General features: G+C 39.5%; 1 protein-coding gene across 1 annotated transcript in view; it reads right to left on the bottom strand.

The window, feature by feature from the left end:
* MRPS5 (mitochondrial ribosomal protein S5) overlaps positions 1-14,506 on the bottom strand; it is a 1,175,798-nt gene that overhangs the window by 1,140,003 nt on the left and 21,289 nt on the right. Inside the window, exons 3-4 of the mRNA XM_064446598.1 lie at positions 5,069-5,194; positions 4,541-4,774 (exon numbers count right to left, since the gene is read on the bottom strand). Coding sequence (XP_064302668.1) covers positions 4,541-4,774; positions 5,069-5,194 — 360 coding nt within the window. The remainder of the gene's footprint in view (positions 1-4,540; positions 4,775-5,068; positions 5,195-14,506) is intronic.

Genomic DNA, 14,506 nt, shown 5'->3' on the forward strand with positions numbered 1-14,506 from the left:
CACAGTTCCTGTTATAATTAAGAGATGACAACTGTTAAATACATTAATTGTGCTCTATTAGGGATCCCAGCCTCCAACTGCAATCAGTATCTCATCTTGCATGCAGCGAAGTAAGATGGAAACTGTCTCCAATGACTGTCCAATCTAAATAACTAGCATAGCAAAAAGGAGGAAAAACAGTTTTTAATGGTTAAGCAAGACATATAAATTTAACTGGTTTGTTTGAACATCACACAGAAAGCAAAGCTGATAGAAAAACTGAGACATCCTCAGAATCTGTTGATTATTTTGATCACAAGCTAAACCATATAGCCTCTCCAAATTAAATCTGAAGCTTTCTTTTGGAAATCACTGCAACTTACCACTTACATTGAAGCATTTTTGTTAAATTATATCCAATATTCTTCCTAATAATTTCCAACCTGGCAGAAATGCTAAGAAAAACAACTATCCACGGTGTGTTATGAAAACAGAATGTTTTCACTTTTCACTGGCTGGCAGTGTAACTGCCTTCTTCCCTAAATACTGCTCTAGAACTGTAAATGAACCCCAAATTTCATTTACACTGAGCAAAGGCTGTAAATGTTTAAAAAATAAAAAGGTAAATCACTAAATGGGTCACTTCCATCATGGCCAAACTATTATTCAATATTGTTCAGAATATTCTCAAACTTGTATTAGGCAATCAAAAGGGATTCAAAGAAATTGCAAGTATTTCTTGATACATATTTCTGTGAAATTCCAGAAAGGGGAGAAGGAGGATAAAACAAAGCAATACACAGCCACTTCTTATAATCAAGAATCACATTGCCTGACTTTTTTTTCCCCTTTCAATTTCAGATTCTGCCTGAAAAAACCCATTTGCAACCAAAGACAATTACAGCATCATTTATTTTGTCTAGTAACAGTTAAGGTGTTTTGCATTGTAAAATAAACATCACTTCTACGTCACATCTGTGTTCAGGTCTTTTCATCACAGTGGTAATGAAACACTGAACACAGAGCTCTCTTCAGATAAGCATTACATATTCAGCTCTAAGTGCTGAACATATTCTTTAGTGTCACTGCACAGAAAGTTAAGTTTCTGCTGTCATTAGAAGGGACTTCAAAGAAATAAATGTTTGGGGTTTTTTTTAAATGTCTTACAACATTGTGGGGGAGGAAAGAGCAAGAATACTGGAAAGCTCTGGGCATGATGTGGGCATCTACAGGTACTGCCTCCAAAGACAGAAAGTCAAATGAGAAAGCATTTCCATGCAAACAGCAGCCCAGCCAGATCTTTTCCAAAGGCCTTCACCTTGACACATGAAAAGTCAGCAAGCAGATCCCTGAGGCTTGACTATCAGCAGTTCCACTAGGATTTTACAAAAGCAGGCAAAATTGCTGCAAACCATGGATACTGCCAAAGAATCCAATTTTCTCTGAGTTTCTATTTCAAAACCTAATGACCGCACAAACACATGAATATAAATTGCAAATGTATTTGTTTCCTTTTATGCAATTGAGAGTATACTTATAATTGATCTACATTTTAATACAGATACATTTTCCACAAGGAGCATTCTATTATCAGCTTGGTTGTGGGAAAAAACCCTAACTTTGAAAATAATGGACAGTGGAGCAAAACGCAACATCTTGGTACAAGAAGCAGAATAGAAAAGAGATCCTTCCAGCCTCCTGCTTTTCCAATTTATCTCATGAACAAAAGCATTTCAGTGTAACATAGACAAACAGTGTTAATTAAAGCATTTAATACTTATTTTATTTGGTGTAGTCACAGTGAGATTCTGGAGAAAGGCTGGGGAGCTGAAAACAATATAATGGTGAAGAACTGGAGACTCATTCCTTCACCAAACATTGCTTTATTGTTTACACATAACCTCCAAGATGATCATAAACATGATCCTCTTGGCACAATTCAGAGATTTGTTAGTCTACAAGAAGTAGACTTCTAGCTCACAGTAGAGGATATGAATGCCAACAGCCACTCTGTTCCCCCTCTGAAACCTCTCCAGTTGCATAGAAATACTGTAAACTTGGAAGAAAAATAACTATTTGCAACTGAAAAATACAGTCTTTCTCTACTCATAGCTAGCACAATAAGTAAAGGTGTAGTGGAAGAAGATTGCCCTGCAAGAATGGAGCATATAAAAATCACAGTATGTCCCCAATTATTTTTAAAAAAAAACCATACCGGTCAACTTCAAACAAATTTGTCAGATGTTGAAGGCTATCAACATGGAGGTTTCTACAAACTTCTTGTACCTGTTTCCATTAGGAAATATGAATGCTGCTAAAGGAAGCTGCAGCATATGCTCAACCTCCCTTTGCTACTACAGAATCTAACATCAGAATACTAAGAAGGGCTGAACTGCAGTATCTCAATCAGAGCTCATGCTTGCTTAGACATCAGGGAATCCAGCCATGCCACAGCGTCAGGACAAGAGGATTCATTGCATTTGGTGATTTCAGGTCTATTCCTCCTACCACTTTGACAGTGCTTTGCATGCAGCCAATGTCCCAGTTCCTCTGCAAAATCATTAATTATCTGAATAAGAAGATGCTGAAAGAACTATGGGGATCTGAAAATCCCCACAATTTTAGCAGATTAAAAGGAAATCAGTGTATACTAATCGGAAACTGCTTTTTCTCAAGCACTTTTATAATACAAGCTAACAGTTTCGTTTTCCTATTTTGACTGCAGTACCCTTTCTTCTTTTTGACAGAACTTGACCTGGCTATTATAGCCCTCCACACAGCCAACTTTAATGCAAGTAATCAACATCAACAGTATCAGCCAAAAGCAAAATCAAGGAAAACACCAGAAGGTAAAATTCAGACATGCATAAATGTTGTTTGCAACAGCTGTCACCTCTTTTAATGGAATATACTACTTAAAAATATATTTGAATTTAAAACCAACATAGTCTGGTGTTCAAAGTATGGAACTAGAACCATGAAATTTTCTTTACTTTCTCTGTATTCCACCACTGACTTATTGGGAATTTGGAAAAATTATTTAATTTCTCAAATCTTCTATTTTTCAGTTTTAAGATTCGCTGACTGCCAAGTCCATTCTCACACCATTACCTCCCACAAAAGACCTGCTTTCAAGGTAATAAAATGAAATGCAGGGAAGTAAACAGAGGAAATCTTTCGTTTGTATACTGCAGAACTATGCTGATATTAAAATAGAATGCATTGGTCTTAAAATTGAAGACAACCAAAAAATACTTGAAGTGGTGGGCAGGCAATCTCTCCTTAAATTCACAAGGTAAATCTGAGGGAAACAATGTATCTCAGATACTATGGAGACAGAAGCCACAAAATCATCTATACCAGCTACAGGAATGGAAAACCTGAAAAGGTAACAGAGTAGTAGATAGCAACAATGGCATGAATATACAAAGCAGAAAGTTACAAAAATACCAGCGTAACTTCAGTCTACACAGACAAAGACATTAGATCACACTGGAAAGACAATGCTCCCTCTACACAATGGCTTGGTTCAAAGCATGCCTGAATTTTTAATTAATGCCCAATAGAATGTAACCAGAAAATATTCACAGACAGAAAGAAATTAATAAACAAAGCACCAGGCAGACAGGGGAGCACAGATGACTGCAAAAAGATCAGGCAACAATATAATTGTGATTCCATACACGTAATTTCCCATTTATGTTGACTTGTTGTGATGTATGTTCCAACATCCAAGCTTGCACTGGGGCAAAGAGAGTTCTGAAAACATGAACAAGCTGAACTGTTAGAATGACTGGAGTATGCAACAAGCCTGAAACAACAGTGCTAGAAAACACCTTTCTTAGCTCATCTTACTATAGAAGCCTATGGAAAGACAACAATAAATATACAAGCATCATTAAGTGCTTCACAAGAAAAACTCAGCTGAATATGAGTAACAACTCATTTTCATATTCAAATACTTGGAAAGGATTAGTCTTCTAAATGTTAAACAATACTATTGAATTTCTAGTGGTCTGAATGACAACACTGCAAAAAAAGTTAAGGTCACCTCTCCACTCCACATATAGGGCCTCTAGTTTCACTATGATATTAAAAACTAGGCAGCAAATAAATAAATAAACATTAGTTACATTCAAACTACATAATCTTTAACCATATTTCATTATAGGAACTAGAAAAAAAAAAAGCCTTAAAAGATCCTGTGGGATAAATCAGAAACTATGAAAAACATGGCTACATTTCATATTCAAGACAATTGTTGAAAACAGAAAAATATTTCCATACTTCAAGACTCCTATAACAGTCTACAACATAATACAGTACTCTGTAATACAGCATAATTTCATAGAGTCTGTAATACCTATATTAAACTAAGCAGTGATTTAACTGGTATTAAAACAACTTGTTATTTGATTTAGCTGCCTTGCTTCATGTATGGGTATATAAGACAGAAGTATAAAATTGATTTTCTATCACAGGAAAAGTTTGGATCTCACTTTCTCTGAGTCCCTTACCAGAAAGGCTAAATAAGACTAAGACAGATATTCAGTTTTCTTACCTCCATTAGGACCTGGGTCAGGAGGATCCAGAATGACACCTCCCCAGCAACTTCCACTCCATCCTCCCTCTCTCTTCACTTTTATTTTTCTTTTCTTCTCCCATGTATCTCTCTGCTGAACAATTTGAGACTGAATTCTCTCTCGTTCTTCTTTTTTTCGCTGAGTAACTGCCTGGACTCTACCACTTTGTATCACAGGAACATTAAGACCAGGCCAGAGGAAACCGGAGCGTCCTTAAGAATAACAGAAAAAAAAAATTATTATATTTTATGCCAAATTAGGACTGAAACTCTGCACACTGGAAAAATGCAATAAAAGGAAAGGTTCTCACATATTTCAAGTGTGTTTTATGACACAGAATTTAAAAACTAAGAACAACATTAATCAACATCAGTATTTTTTTAAAAGACAAATCAAGCAGTTCTGACACCACAGAAATTAACAGCAATTTGTCAATTTATTAAATCAAGTGACACTATACATGAAAAGGTCAAGACATGTCTCCAGCCCCTTATTTGTCAATCTACCTTCACCGATCTCCTGGCCTTTATTGAGATTCTTCCTTAGCTTCTTCTTCCTTCTCTTTCCTCTTCCTTTCTTCACTCCCACACCAGTTTCTGCCAAAGCTCCTTTCCATAGCTCATCAGCTGTCACTGAAATAAAAAAGCATTCATAAATAATGTACAAGTACAGCTTATATTGGAAACTGAAGCTGAAAAAACCCAAAACCTTGAAATGTTAACCCGTTCTTGATCTTTGCTGGGATTTAAACTGTAGGATTACTGCCTTGCTAAGAAAGTGATTTCCTACGACGTGTATGTGTATCTGGTGCAGAGATGCGCCTCTACTCCTGATGACTGCAATCAGATAGGTACACAGGAAGGTGCGTGGTTTTTAAAAGGATTTTCAAAATCAATTTAAAGGCAAACATTCCTAACCAGTAACCAGTAAAGTATTAAATCCCAGGTCATTAAAAGAAAATAATGTGTTAGTAACTCAGAGCAGCAATACCTGCAAGCACTTATCCAAGGGCAATTATCAATGACAGTAAACTCGAATCACTCCTAAAAATATTCAAAGTTAGCCCACTTTAAAAGCCAAAAAATACAAGAAGTTAACCAACAAAAATCTGCTGTTGTTCTCATGTTCTGACAAAACAGGAGGTTTCCCTTTTTGCCTGTACAAATGCAAAGGAATGTAAGGAGGAAGGAAGACATAGTAGTGTTGGGTTGAGGGTTGGGCTTGGCGATCCTAGAGGTCTTTTCCAACCTTAATGATTCTATGATGAACGTAAGACACTTTGAACAGCCTCATCGCAGAGCTCGGGCTTTGGTCAGGCCTCCTCACTCAGTAGCCATGTACATGACATCCACTATGATAAGACGTTTCACCTGTCGTATGAGAGCATGACTTAGAAAGCACATATTTGGTAGTTATTTTCGAAGTACTGTTTGCCCAACTGATGGAAATATATGATATCCTCATAACTTAGACAAAATACCAAAACAACCACAAAACCTACACCAAAATGAAACTGGTGATGTGAAGAAGACATCACAGACAATGTTTCATCCTGTTAGTCCAGACAAGAAGGCTATCACCATGGAATACACAAGCATCACCATTGTTATATTTGCAGATTAATATTATTATGTGTTTCACCCAGGGGCAGTGTTACTATGGCAGTTTAAATCTCTTGTCTTCTCTGATTAGAAACTGATTTTGTTTATTGAAAGTCAGTAAACACTTTTAACCAGGGAAATTAAAATAACTATGCTCAAATGGCTACAGCTTCCGAACAGCAATTCATCCTTGTTAAGATTAATGCATGGAACTACTATGTTGACAACACGGCGAGGGACAGGCACTATCCAGGATTTCAAGAGGTACCACTAAGTGCCCACGTTCATTTTTGTATTGAGTATGTTTGTATACACTGTCAAGGTGGCTCTTCCAAAGGTACGATGCCCACCTTTTCTGTCAAAAGTCCTTTTCAAAGTGGGGTGCATACCTGTGATTCTTTTTTGAGAAGTATAATCCTAAATCAAGTGATCAACGCTCAGTACATCAGAAAGCAAACATACAAGGAAGGACACACAACACAACATGTCCAGGAAGCTACAAAATAGTATTCCCTCAAGATTGACAAGAGTAGAATGGCCTAGAAAGTCACTACATACCCACATAATATATTGTGGAAATAGTACAATAAGCCGAAGTATGTAATGCAGATTTCGTCTGTATTACAGACAAGTGGAAATTGTGTATTACAGACAAACAGAAATCCCCATGGATTGCACATAACAGCAACATTTATCACACTTCTTATATGCTGTGAGTTAAGAATTGTATTGGCTCCTGGGTAGGCTTTAGTATTTGTAAAAAAGAAATTTCTATCTGAAATTACACTCCCTTTTCTAGACATTCAAGTAAATCCCAATGTCCAGAGGTTTATGGTTAAAAAAAAAATCCCACAACAGTAACTGTATCAAATAGCTCAAAACCAGTGCCTGAACTGTCAGCCACTAAAAAAAATTCCAGCTGATTACAACAAACTGATGCATGTATGTGTGCTAAATGCAAAAAATGAAATCATAAAAAACAATCGTAAGCTGCACAGAACTCAACAAATAGAAAAATTTCATTGCTGACCCAGCATGTTACTTTCAATAAAACCAAACTGTGACAGGTACTAGACTGTCTACAGTAGTGAATATTACCCTAAGGTAACACTGCATTAAGGTTCAATGTAGAAAAAGACTGGTGGTAAGCAGGTAATGCATGATGCAGCTTTTCACATTCTAAAGTGGACTATAAGACTGCTGCATGAGTTGGAAGGCTGATGATCAATCATGTTAAGCTTCTTAGCTTATTCAGAAAACACTGTGTAACTAGCAATCTCTTTTTTAAAAAATGATATTCCTGCTAGCCTGGAAACATCGAATGACAATAAAGGTATTTACATTTTTCTTTTTGTGGCCTACTGAATTTTGCTGAAAGCATGCTTTATGAAAGCTGATTGCTAACAACCACTAATAGTAAGTTTGTATGACACTACTCTGTGTTGCTTCATCTACATAAAAGTTGTTTGTACTGTTCTGCAAAGGATTTGATTTTGTGTCTTTTTATACTATCCTTGAATTTCAGGAACCCTAGTGCTTACTTCAGAGGAAGATGCATATTAGGCCACATCTCCGTAACTCACAAGTATTACCAGACTGGCTGTAATCCATATCAGAAAGCAGTATCCTAGATCCTGATAAACTGAGATTAAAAGATTTCTTTGCTTCCTTAAAATGAGTTCCCAGCTTGCTTAGAATATAAACTACAAAGAAAGACAAATATCAGAAAGCTGGAAAACCAAAGGGAGTAAAACAGTTGAGCAGGCTTACTTCTTTCACTTACAAGCAACTCTTCCTTAAGTTTCCTGATGACAAATAGCCTTGTGGCAGCACAGCAGCAGACATCCAAAGACATTAATATTAATGATGTAATAAAAATACTAATGAACATGTTATAATAAATACGCTTCTTTCAATGTACTGTTGCCCACTAATGCCATTACATCTATGCATCTGTATTATATTAAAGAACTTATTAAGGTCTTTTCAAACACTAACATTCTCTTCCAGGTTTTAGCTTAGAACACATACTTCCATTTGAGTTCTCAATTCTTGGAGAAGTAAGGAAGAGGGTCAGCAAGACCGCTACCCTGAACTTCAGAAGGGCAGACTTTAGATTGTTAAGGCATCTGGTTAACAGAGTCCCTTGGGAGGCAGACCCACAGGGCAAAGGAGTCCAGGAAGGCTGGATGTTATTAAAGAAGGAAGTCTCAAAGGCGCAGGAGCAGGCCGATCCCATGTGCCGTAAGTCGAGCAGGCGGGGGAGAAGACCGGCTTGGCTGAAGAATGAGCTTTGGCTGGAACTCAAGAGAAAAAGGAGAGCTTACCGCCTTTGGAAGAAGGGGCCGGTGACTCAGGAGGACTGCAAGGATGTTGTGAGGTTATGCAGGGAAAAGATTAGGAAGGCAAAGGCCCAGCTGGAACTTAAACTGGCCGCCACCGTTAAAGATAACAAAAAATGTTTTTATAAATACATCAGTGACAAAAGGAGGGCCAGGGAGAATCTCCCTCCTTTGTTGGATGCGGAAGGTAACCTTGCCAGGAAAGATGAGGAGAAGGCTGAGGTACTTAATGCTTTCTTTGCCTCAGCCTTTAATAGTCAGACTGGTCATCCTTGGGCTTATCGGGCCCCTGTGCTGGCAAACGGAGCTAGTATGCAGAATGAAGTCCCAGCTGTTGAAGAGGTGGCAGTCACCGACCTGCTCCTTCACCTCGATGTTCACAAGTCCATGGGGCCGGATGGGATCCACCCGAGGATACTGAGGGAGCTGGCAGAGGAGCTCGCCAAGCCACTCTCCATCATTTATCAGCAGTCCTGGTCAACCAGGGAGGTCCCAGGTGACTAGAAACTAGCAAATGTGACGCCCCTCTACAAGAAGGGTCGGAAGGAGGATCTGGCCTCGGTGCTGGAAAAGGTCATGGAGCAGATCATCTTGAATGCCATTACGCAGCACATGCGGGACACCCAGGGGATTGGGCTCAGACAGCGTGGGTTTATGAAAGGGAGGTCATGCCTCACTAACCTGGTCTCCTTCTGTGATAAGGTGACCCACTTAGTGGATGAGGGGGAGGCTGTGGACGTTGTCTACTTGGACTTTAGTAAGGCCTTTGACACTGTCTCCCACAGCATTCTCCTGGAGAAGCTGGCTGCTCACGGCTTGGACAAGTGCACTCTGTGCTGGGTTAAAAACTGGCTGGATGGCCGAGCCCAGAGAGTGGTGGTGAATGGAGTCAAATCCAGTTGGCGGCTGGTCATGAGTGGTGTTCCTCAGGGCTCAGTGTTGGAGCCGGTCCTGTTCAATATCTTCCTTGATGATCTGGATGAGGGGATTGAGTGCACCCTCAGTAAGTTTGCAGATGACACCAAGCTGGGTAGAAGTGTCAATCTGCTGGAGGGTAGGAAGGCCCTACAGAGGGACCTGGACAGGCTGGATCGTTGGGCCAGAGCCAACGGTATGAGATTCAACACGGCTACGTGCCAGGTCCTGCACTTGGGTCACAACAACCCCATGCAACGCTACAGGCTTGGGGAGGAGTGGCTGGAGAGCTGCCTGGAGGAAAAGGACCTGGGGGTGCTGATTGACAGATGGCTGAACATGAGCCGGCAGTGTGCTCAGGAGGCCAAGAAGGCCAATGGCATCCTGGCTTGTATCAGGAATAGTGTGGCCAGCAGGAGCAGGGAGGTGATTGTGCCCCTGTACTCGGCACTGGTGAGGCCGCACCTTGAATACTGTGTTCAGTTTTGGGCCCTTCAGTACAAGAAGGACATTGAGGTGCTGGAGTATGTCCAAAGAAGGGCAACAAAGTTGGTGAAGGGTCTGGAGAACAAGTCTTATGAGGAGCAGCTGAGGGAGATAGGGTTGTTTAGTCTGGAGAAGAGGAGGCTGAGGGGAGACCTTATTGCTCTCTACAACTACCTGAAAGGAGGTTGTAGCAAAGTGGGGGTCGGTCTCTTCTCCCTAGTAACAAGCGATAGGATGAGAGGAAATGGCCTGAAGCTGTGCCAGGGGAAGTTTAGGTTGGATATTAGGAAAAACTTCTTCACCGAAAGGGTTGTCAAACATTGGAACAGGCTGCCCAGGGAGGTGGTTGGGTCTCCATCCCTGGAGGTATTTAAAGGAAGGGCAGACGTGGTTCTTGAGGATAGGTTAGCAGTTGGACTTTATGATCTTTAAGGGTCTTTTCCAACTTTAACGAATCTATGATTCTATGATTAGCAGGTGAATTCTAAAAAGGTATGATATTTCAACGTCTTTCCTTCTCCAGACACCAACAGTTTTGCCACCATCTCCAAAAAAACCCATATAACATGAAAGAGCATCTGCAAAGGGAATGTGCTGCTTACGTATTCTATTACAAATTGCTTGATAAATTACACAGTCTAAACTCAACTGCTTAATAACCACAAGGAGATATTTTTTCCTGGAGGCAGGTCAAAGGCTTAAAAATCAACTCCTCTAGGAACCAAGCCTCACAAACCTCACTATGCTTAAGTGCAGAGGCCATTTCCTTGACCTTATCTTACCTTCTCTGAGGAACACATGCTTACCCATCTACAGAAAAGAGAACACACTCTTGTCAGATCATTTACATGGGGCCTCAAAAGTAGCCAAACAAATTCATAGAAGAAAAAGCCACCTAGAGCTGTATGTTCAAAAAATTCCACGTCACAAATCACTGAAGGTTGTGAGGTTTTTCTAAGGAAGCATCCCTATATGCTCATCCAATTCTTACTTTCTTCCCATAGCATCAGCTGCTGTTGGAGACAGGATGCTCAGTTAGGTGGACATTTGGTCTGATGATGCAAGGTTTTTCTCATGTTCTACAGTTTTAAAATTACGCCTCTAAGACACTACTGTAACGTACAGTTTTCCTATTCAGTATCTGCTGGTTTTGAAAGACACTTCCGAAAAAACAGTATAGACTCCATAAGTTCTTAGAAAAAACACATATTTCTACCACCTCACCAGAACTGGAAGCACTAAGGACTGATAAAGAATAGGCCAAGCATTAAAAAGGTATGAAAACCGAATGATGGGCCTGTCCTCAGAGCTGGTCTCTAGGTATAGCCAAAATAGGATGAGAATAGGGAAAACAATATGGCACTTATTTGTACAATTTCGCCTTGTACGAGTTCCAGTTGTAGAACAAGACATGACTGACATCAAGATTTTAACATCATATAAGATGTTAAAAACAAATCCATACTCACTCTTCTCTGACATAGTTGTACTTTCAAAACTCTACTGTTATGGCTAACATTTTAAGGACACGCATCTCTGATAAGAACTATGCAACCTTGTATTAGACAGTGAAAAGTCTGTTCATGTCCTAGATAGCTTATAAACAAATTCTTCACTACTGACAGTTGCATTTCAGTGTTTGTTCTGAACAGGCAAAGCTGAGAGAGAGAGGTCATTCTGTCAGTGTTCATGAACAATTAGTATTAAGTCATCCTTCTAAAGCAGGATATGCTGAGAGTCCAGAAAGATAATGAAGTTAATCTTTATAACACTTCATAGAATCATAGGATTATTAAGGTTGGAAAAGACCTCTAGGATCATAAAGTCCAACCATCAACCCAACACCCCCAGGCCGCCTAAACCATGCCCTGAAGTGCCACATCTACACATTTTTTTGAACACCTCCAGGGATGGCAACTCCACTACCTCTCTGGGCAGCCTGTTCCAATGTCTAACCACTCTTTCAGTAAATATATTTTTCCTAATATCCAATCTAAACCTCCCTTGATGCAACTTAAAGCCATTTCCTCTTGTTCTATCACTAGTAACTTGGGAGAAGAGACCAACACCCACCTCGCTACAACCTCCTTTCAGGTAGTTGTAGAGAATGACAAGGCCTCCTCTTCTCCAGACTAAACAACCCCAGCTCCTCATAAGACCTGCTCTGCAGACCCTTCACCAACTTTGTTGCCCTTCTTTGGACAGGCTCCAGCACCTCAATGTCCTTCTTGTACTGAGGGGCCCAAAACTGAACACAGTATTCAAGGTGTGGCCTCACCAGTGCTGAGTACAGGGGCACAATCACCTCCCTGCTCCTGCTGGCCACACTATTCCTGATACAAGCCAGGATGCCATTGGCCTTCTTGGCCACTTGAGCACACTGCCGGCTCATGTTCAGCCATCTGTCAATCAGCACCCCCAGGGCCTTCTCCACTTCTGACTATATAGCTAGTATCTAATACTGGTATTAAGATAAACACAGTAATCCACTCACTTTTAAATTACACAAGTTCTCAGTGACAACTCCACTGCCAATAAATCAATACCCCATCAAATAAGACTTTTTAACATGGCACTGAACTGACATGATGAAATTAAATTATTAAGTGTTGAGACTGCTGAGGTACAAGCAGAGCTGGATTATTCCAGTTAAACTAGGTTTTATGATCTCTCCAAAAAGACAACTGCAACCCTGTCTGTCAGACCTAACTACAGGAGTACTACACATTCGGCTTTCCTTGTAAAACGACAGCTTTCTTCAGAAGCCTGAAAGGCCCATGAGTAGTTAATTTTTTTAAAAACCTTGGGTTTTAAAAAGCATTGGCTTTTAACCTATACTTTGTTATTTTTGACAACGGATCACAACAAATTTTGTCATTATTCTACCAATTTAACCAAAACAAGGCTCCAAAGCCAAAGAGAACTATGGTCAGATGCTTCCTCCATTTGTGAAATGGAAGACCGCAATAACTAAAATGCTGTTCAGAAATCTTACCAAAACTCTCAAACTTCTGGTAAAGCCACATATCTAGTAACCGCTACCTTTTGGTAGAACTGATTGATGCATAAACCTGCTAGTTATGGTGAATTACACCATTAAATGAAGCCTCAGCCACATGCCAGGGTGCTGAATCATTGTAAAATTGGAAGTGCGGTACTTTGTTTAACCTGCATGTTGCTGATGATCTCAGAAAATTAATCACTCTAACACTGTCCTTGTAAGTTACATAGCTCTCCATTATGGGAAAAAATTAAAATTTACAACTAAGAATTTTTTAGGAACCAGTGTTCAAATTACATCAATCTACAAAATGTCCCAATAAGATGCCTCTATGTATTGATTGTTTGGTACTTCGGGTTCCATTCACAATTTCCATGCTAAACGAGGGGTTTTTTTTATAATTTCATGGCTACTACACAATCACCAGATGCCCAGAATCAATTACTGAAGAGCAAGACAAACATGCCAATTCAGGAAAAAAGTTATTTAGAGAAATTAGAGAACACAAACACTCTGCACACTCTTGTTTCCAGGTGGCCATCAGAACTCCTCACCCTAAAAGCAATGCTTTTCTTCTGACTGGTTGTGTGCAGCATTTCAACTGTGCATCTCTTATAAAAATTCTGCAACTGTACATTCAACATGCAGTTGTTCACAGTATTTGAACAGTTAAAGCAGCACTGGACATTCAGTACATCTTCACTATGGTGAGTGATCCTTAAATATCTTGAACGGTGAATTTGTTGAATCAACTTAAGGAACAGCATAGGCCCCAGTGCTGCAGCATGTAAATAAGAACAATTTCTCTAGCTGTGCACAGTGCACTGTCATGGTGGGAAGTTCTCCATCTGGACTTCTGAAGCCCTTTTTCTCCTGCTAGGTACAGTAATCTTGAGAATAGTAGGCATCTCTCATTAATTTCTGAGACTCTGATCTTAAGCTTTAACTAGTCACAAAAACAGCCTGAAAAATTTACAATAATTTGTAGTCTTAAGCATGTGTATGGTTTATTTCCATTAGTTTTAAAGAACAAGGGATTCATGCTTTATTTTTTTTTTCCTAACACACACAATCCACCCTCCCCACTGGATCTAAGTTACTAAGTCACTAAATTTGAAGTTATGAAAACATACTGTTGCTTCTACTTGTGTCACCTTGTACATTTTAGTGAAATTCAACTCCCCATCTTCAACACTGTACAAAGAGTAAAATACACTACAATCACAGATTCACAGAAAAATTTACATTACAATGGACTTTAAGAGGCCCTTGATCTAATCCCACACTCAAAGCAGAGACAACCTCAAAGCTAAATTCAATTTCAAGATTATGTGAAGATGGCCAGAGAGTTGCTCAGTCATATTTTTAATATCTCTAGTAAAAGAATTTCTACAACCTATTTGGAGCCCCCACCTTGATCCAGTGTTAAACCACCCTCATGATAAAAAACTTTTTCCTACTGCATAACCAGAATTTTCCTTGACCGAACTTGTGTTCACTGCCCTTTGCTGCTTGCCTGTACACCTCAGAGAAGTGTGTCTCGGTCTTCTTTAGAAACACAAAATTGTTTAGGTTTGAAGGCAGCACAGGATTTCACCA

Source organism: Phalacrocorax carbo, chromosome 3, assembly GCF_963921805.1.
Source record: "Phalacrocorax carbo chromosome 3, bPhaCar2.1, whole genome shotgun sequence".
NCBI classification, from domain to species: Eukaryota; Metazoa; Chordata; class Aves; order Suliformes; family Phalacrocoracidae; genus Phalacrocorax; species Phalacrocorax carbo.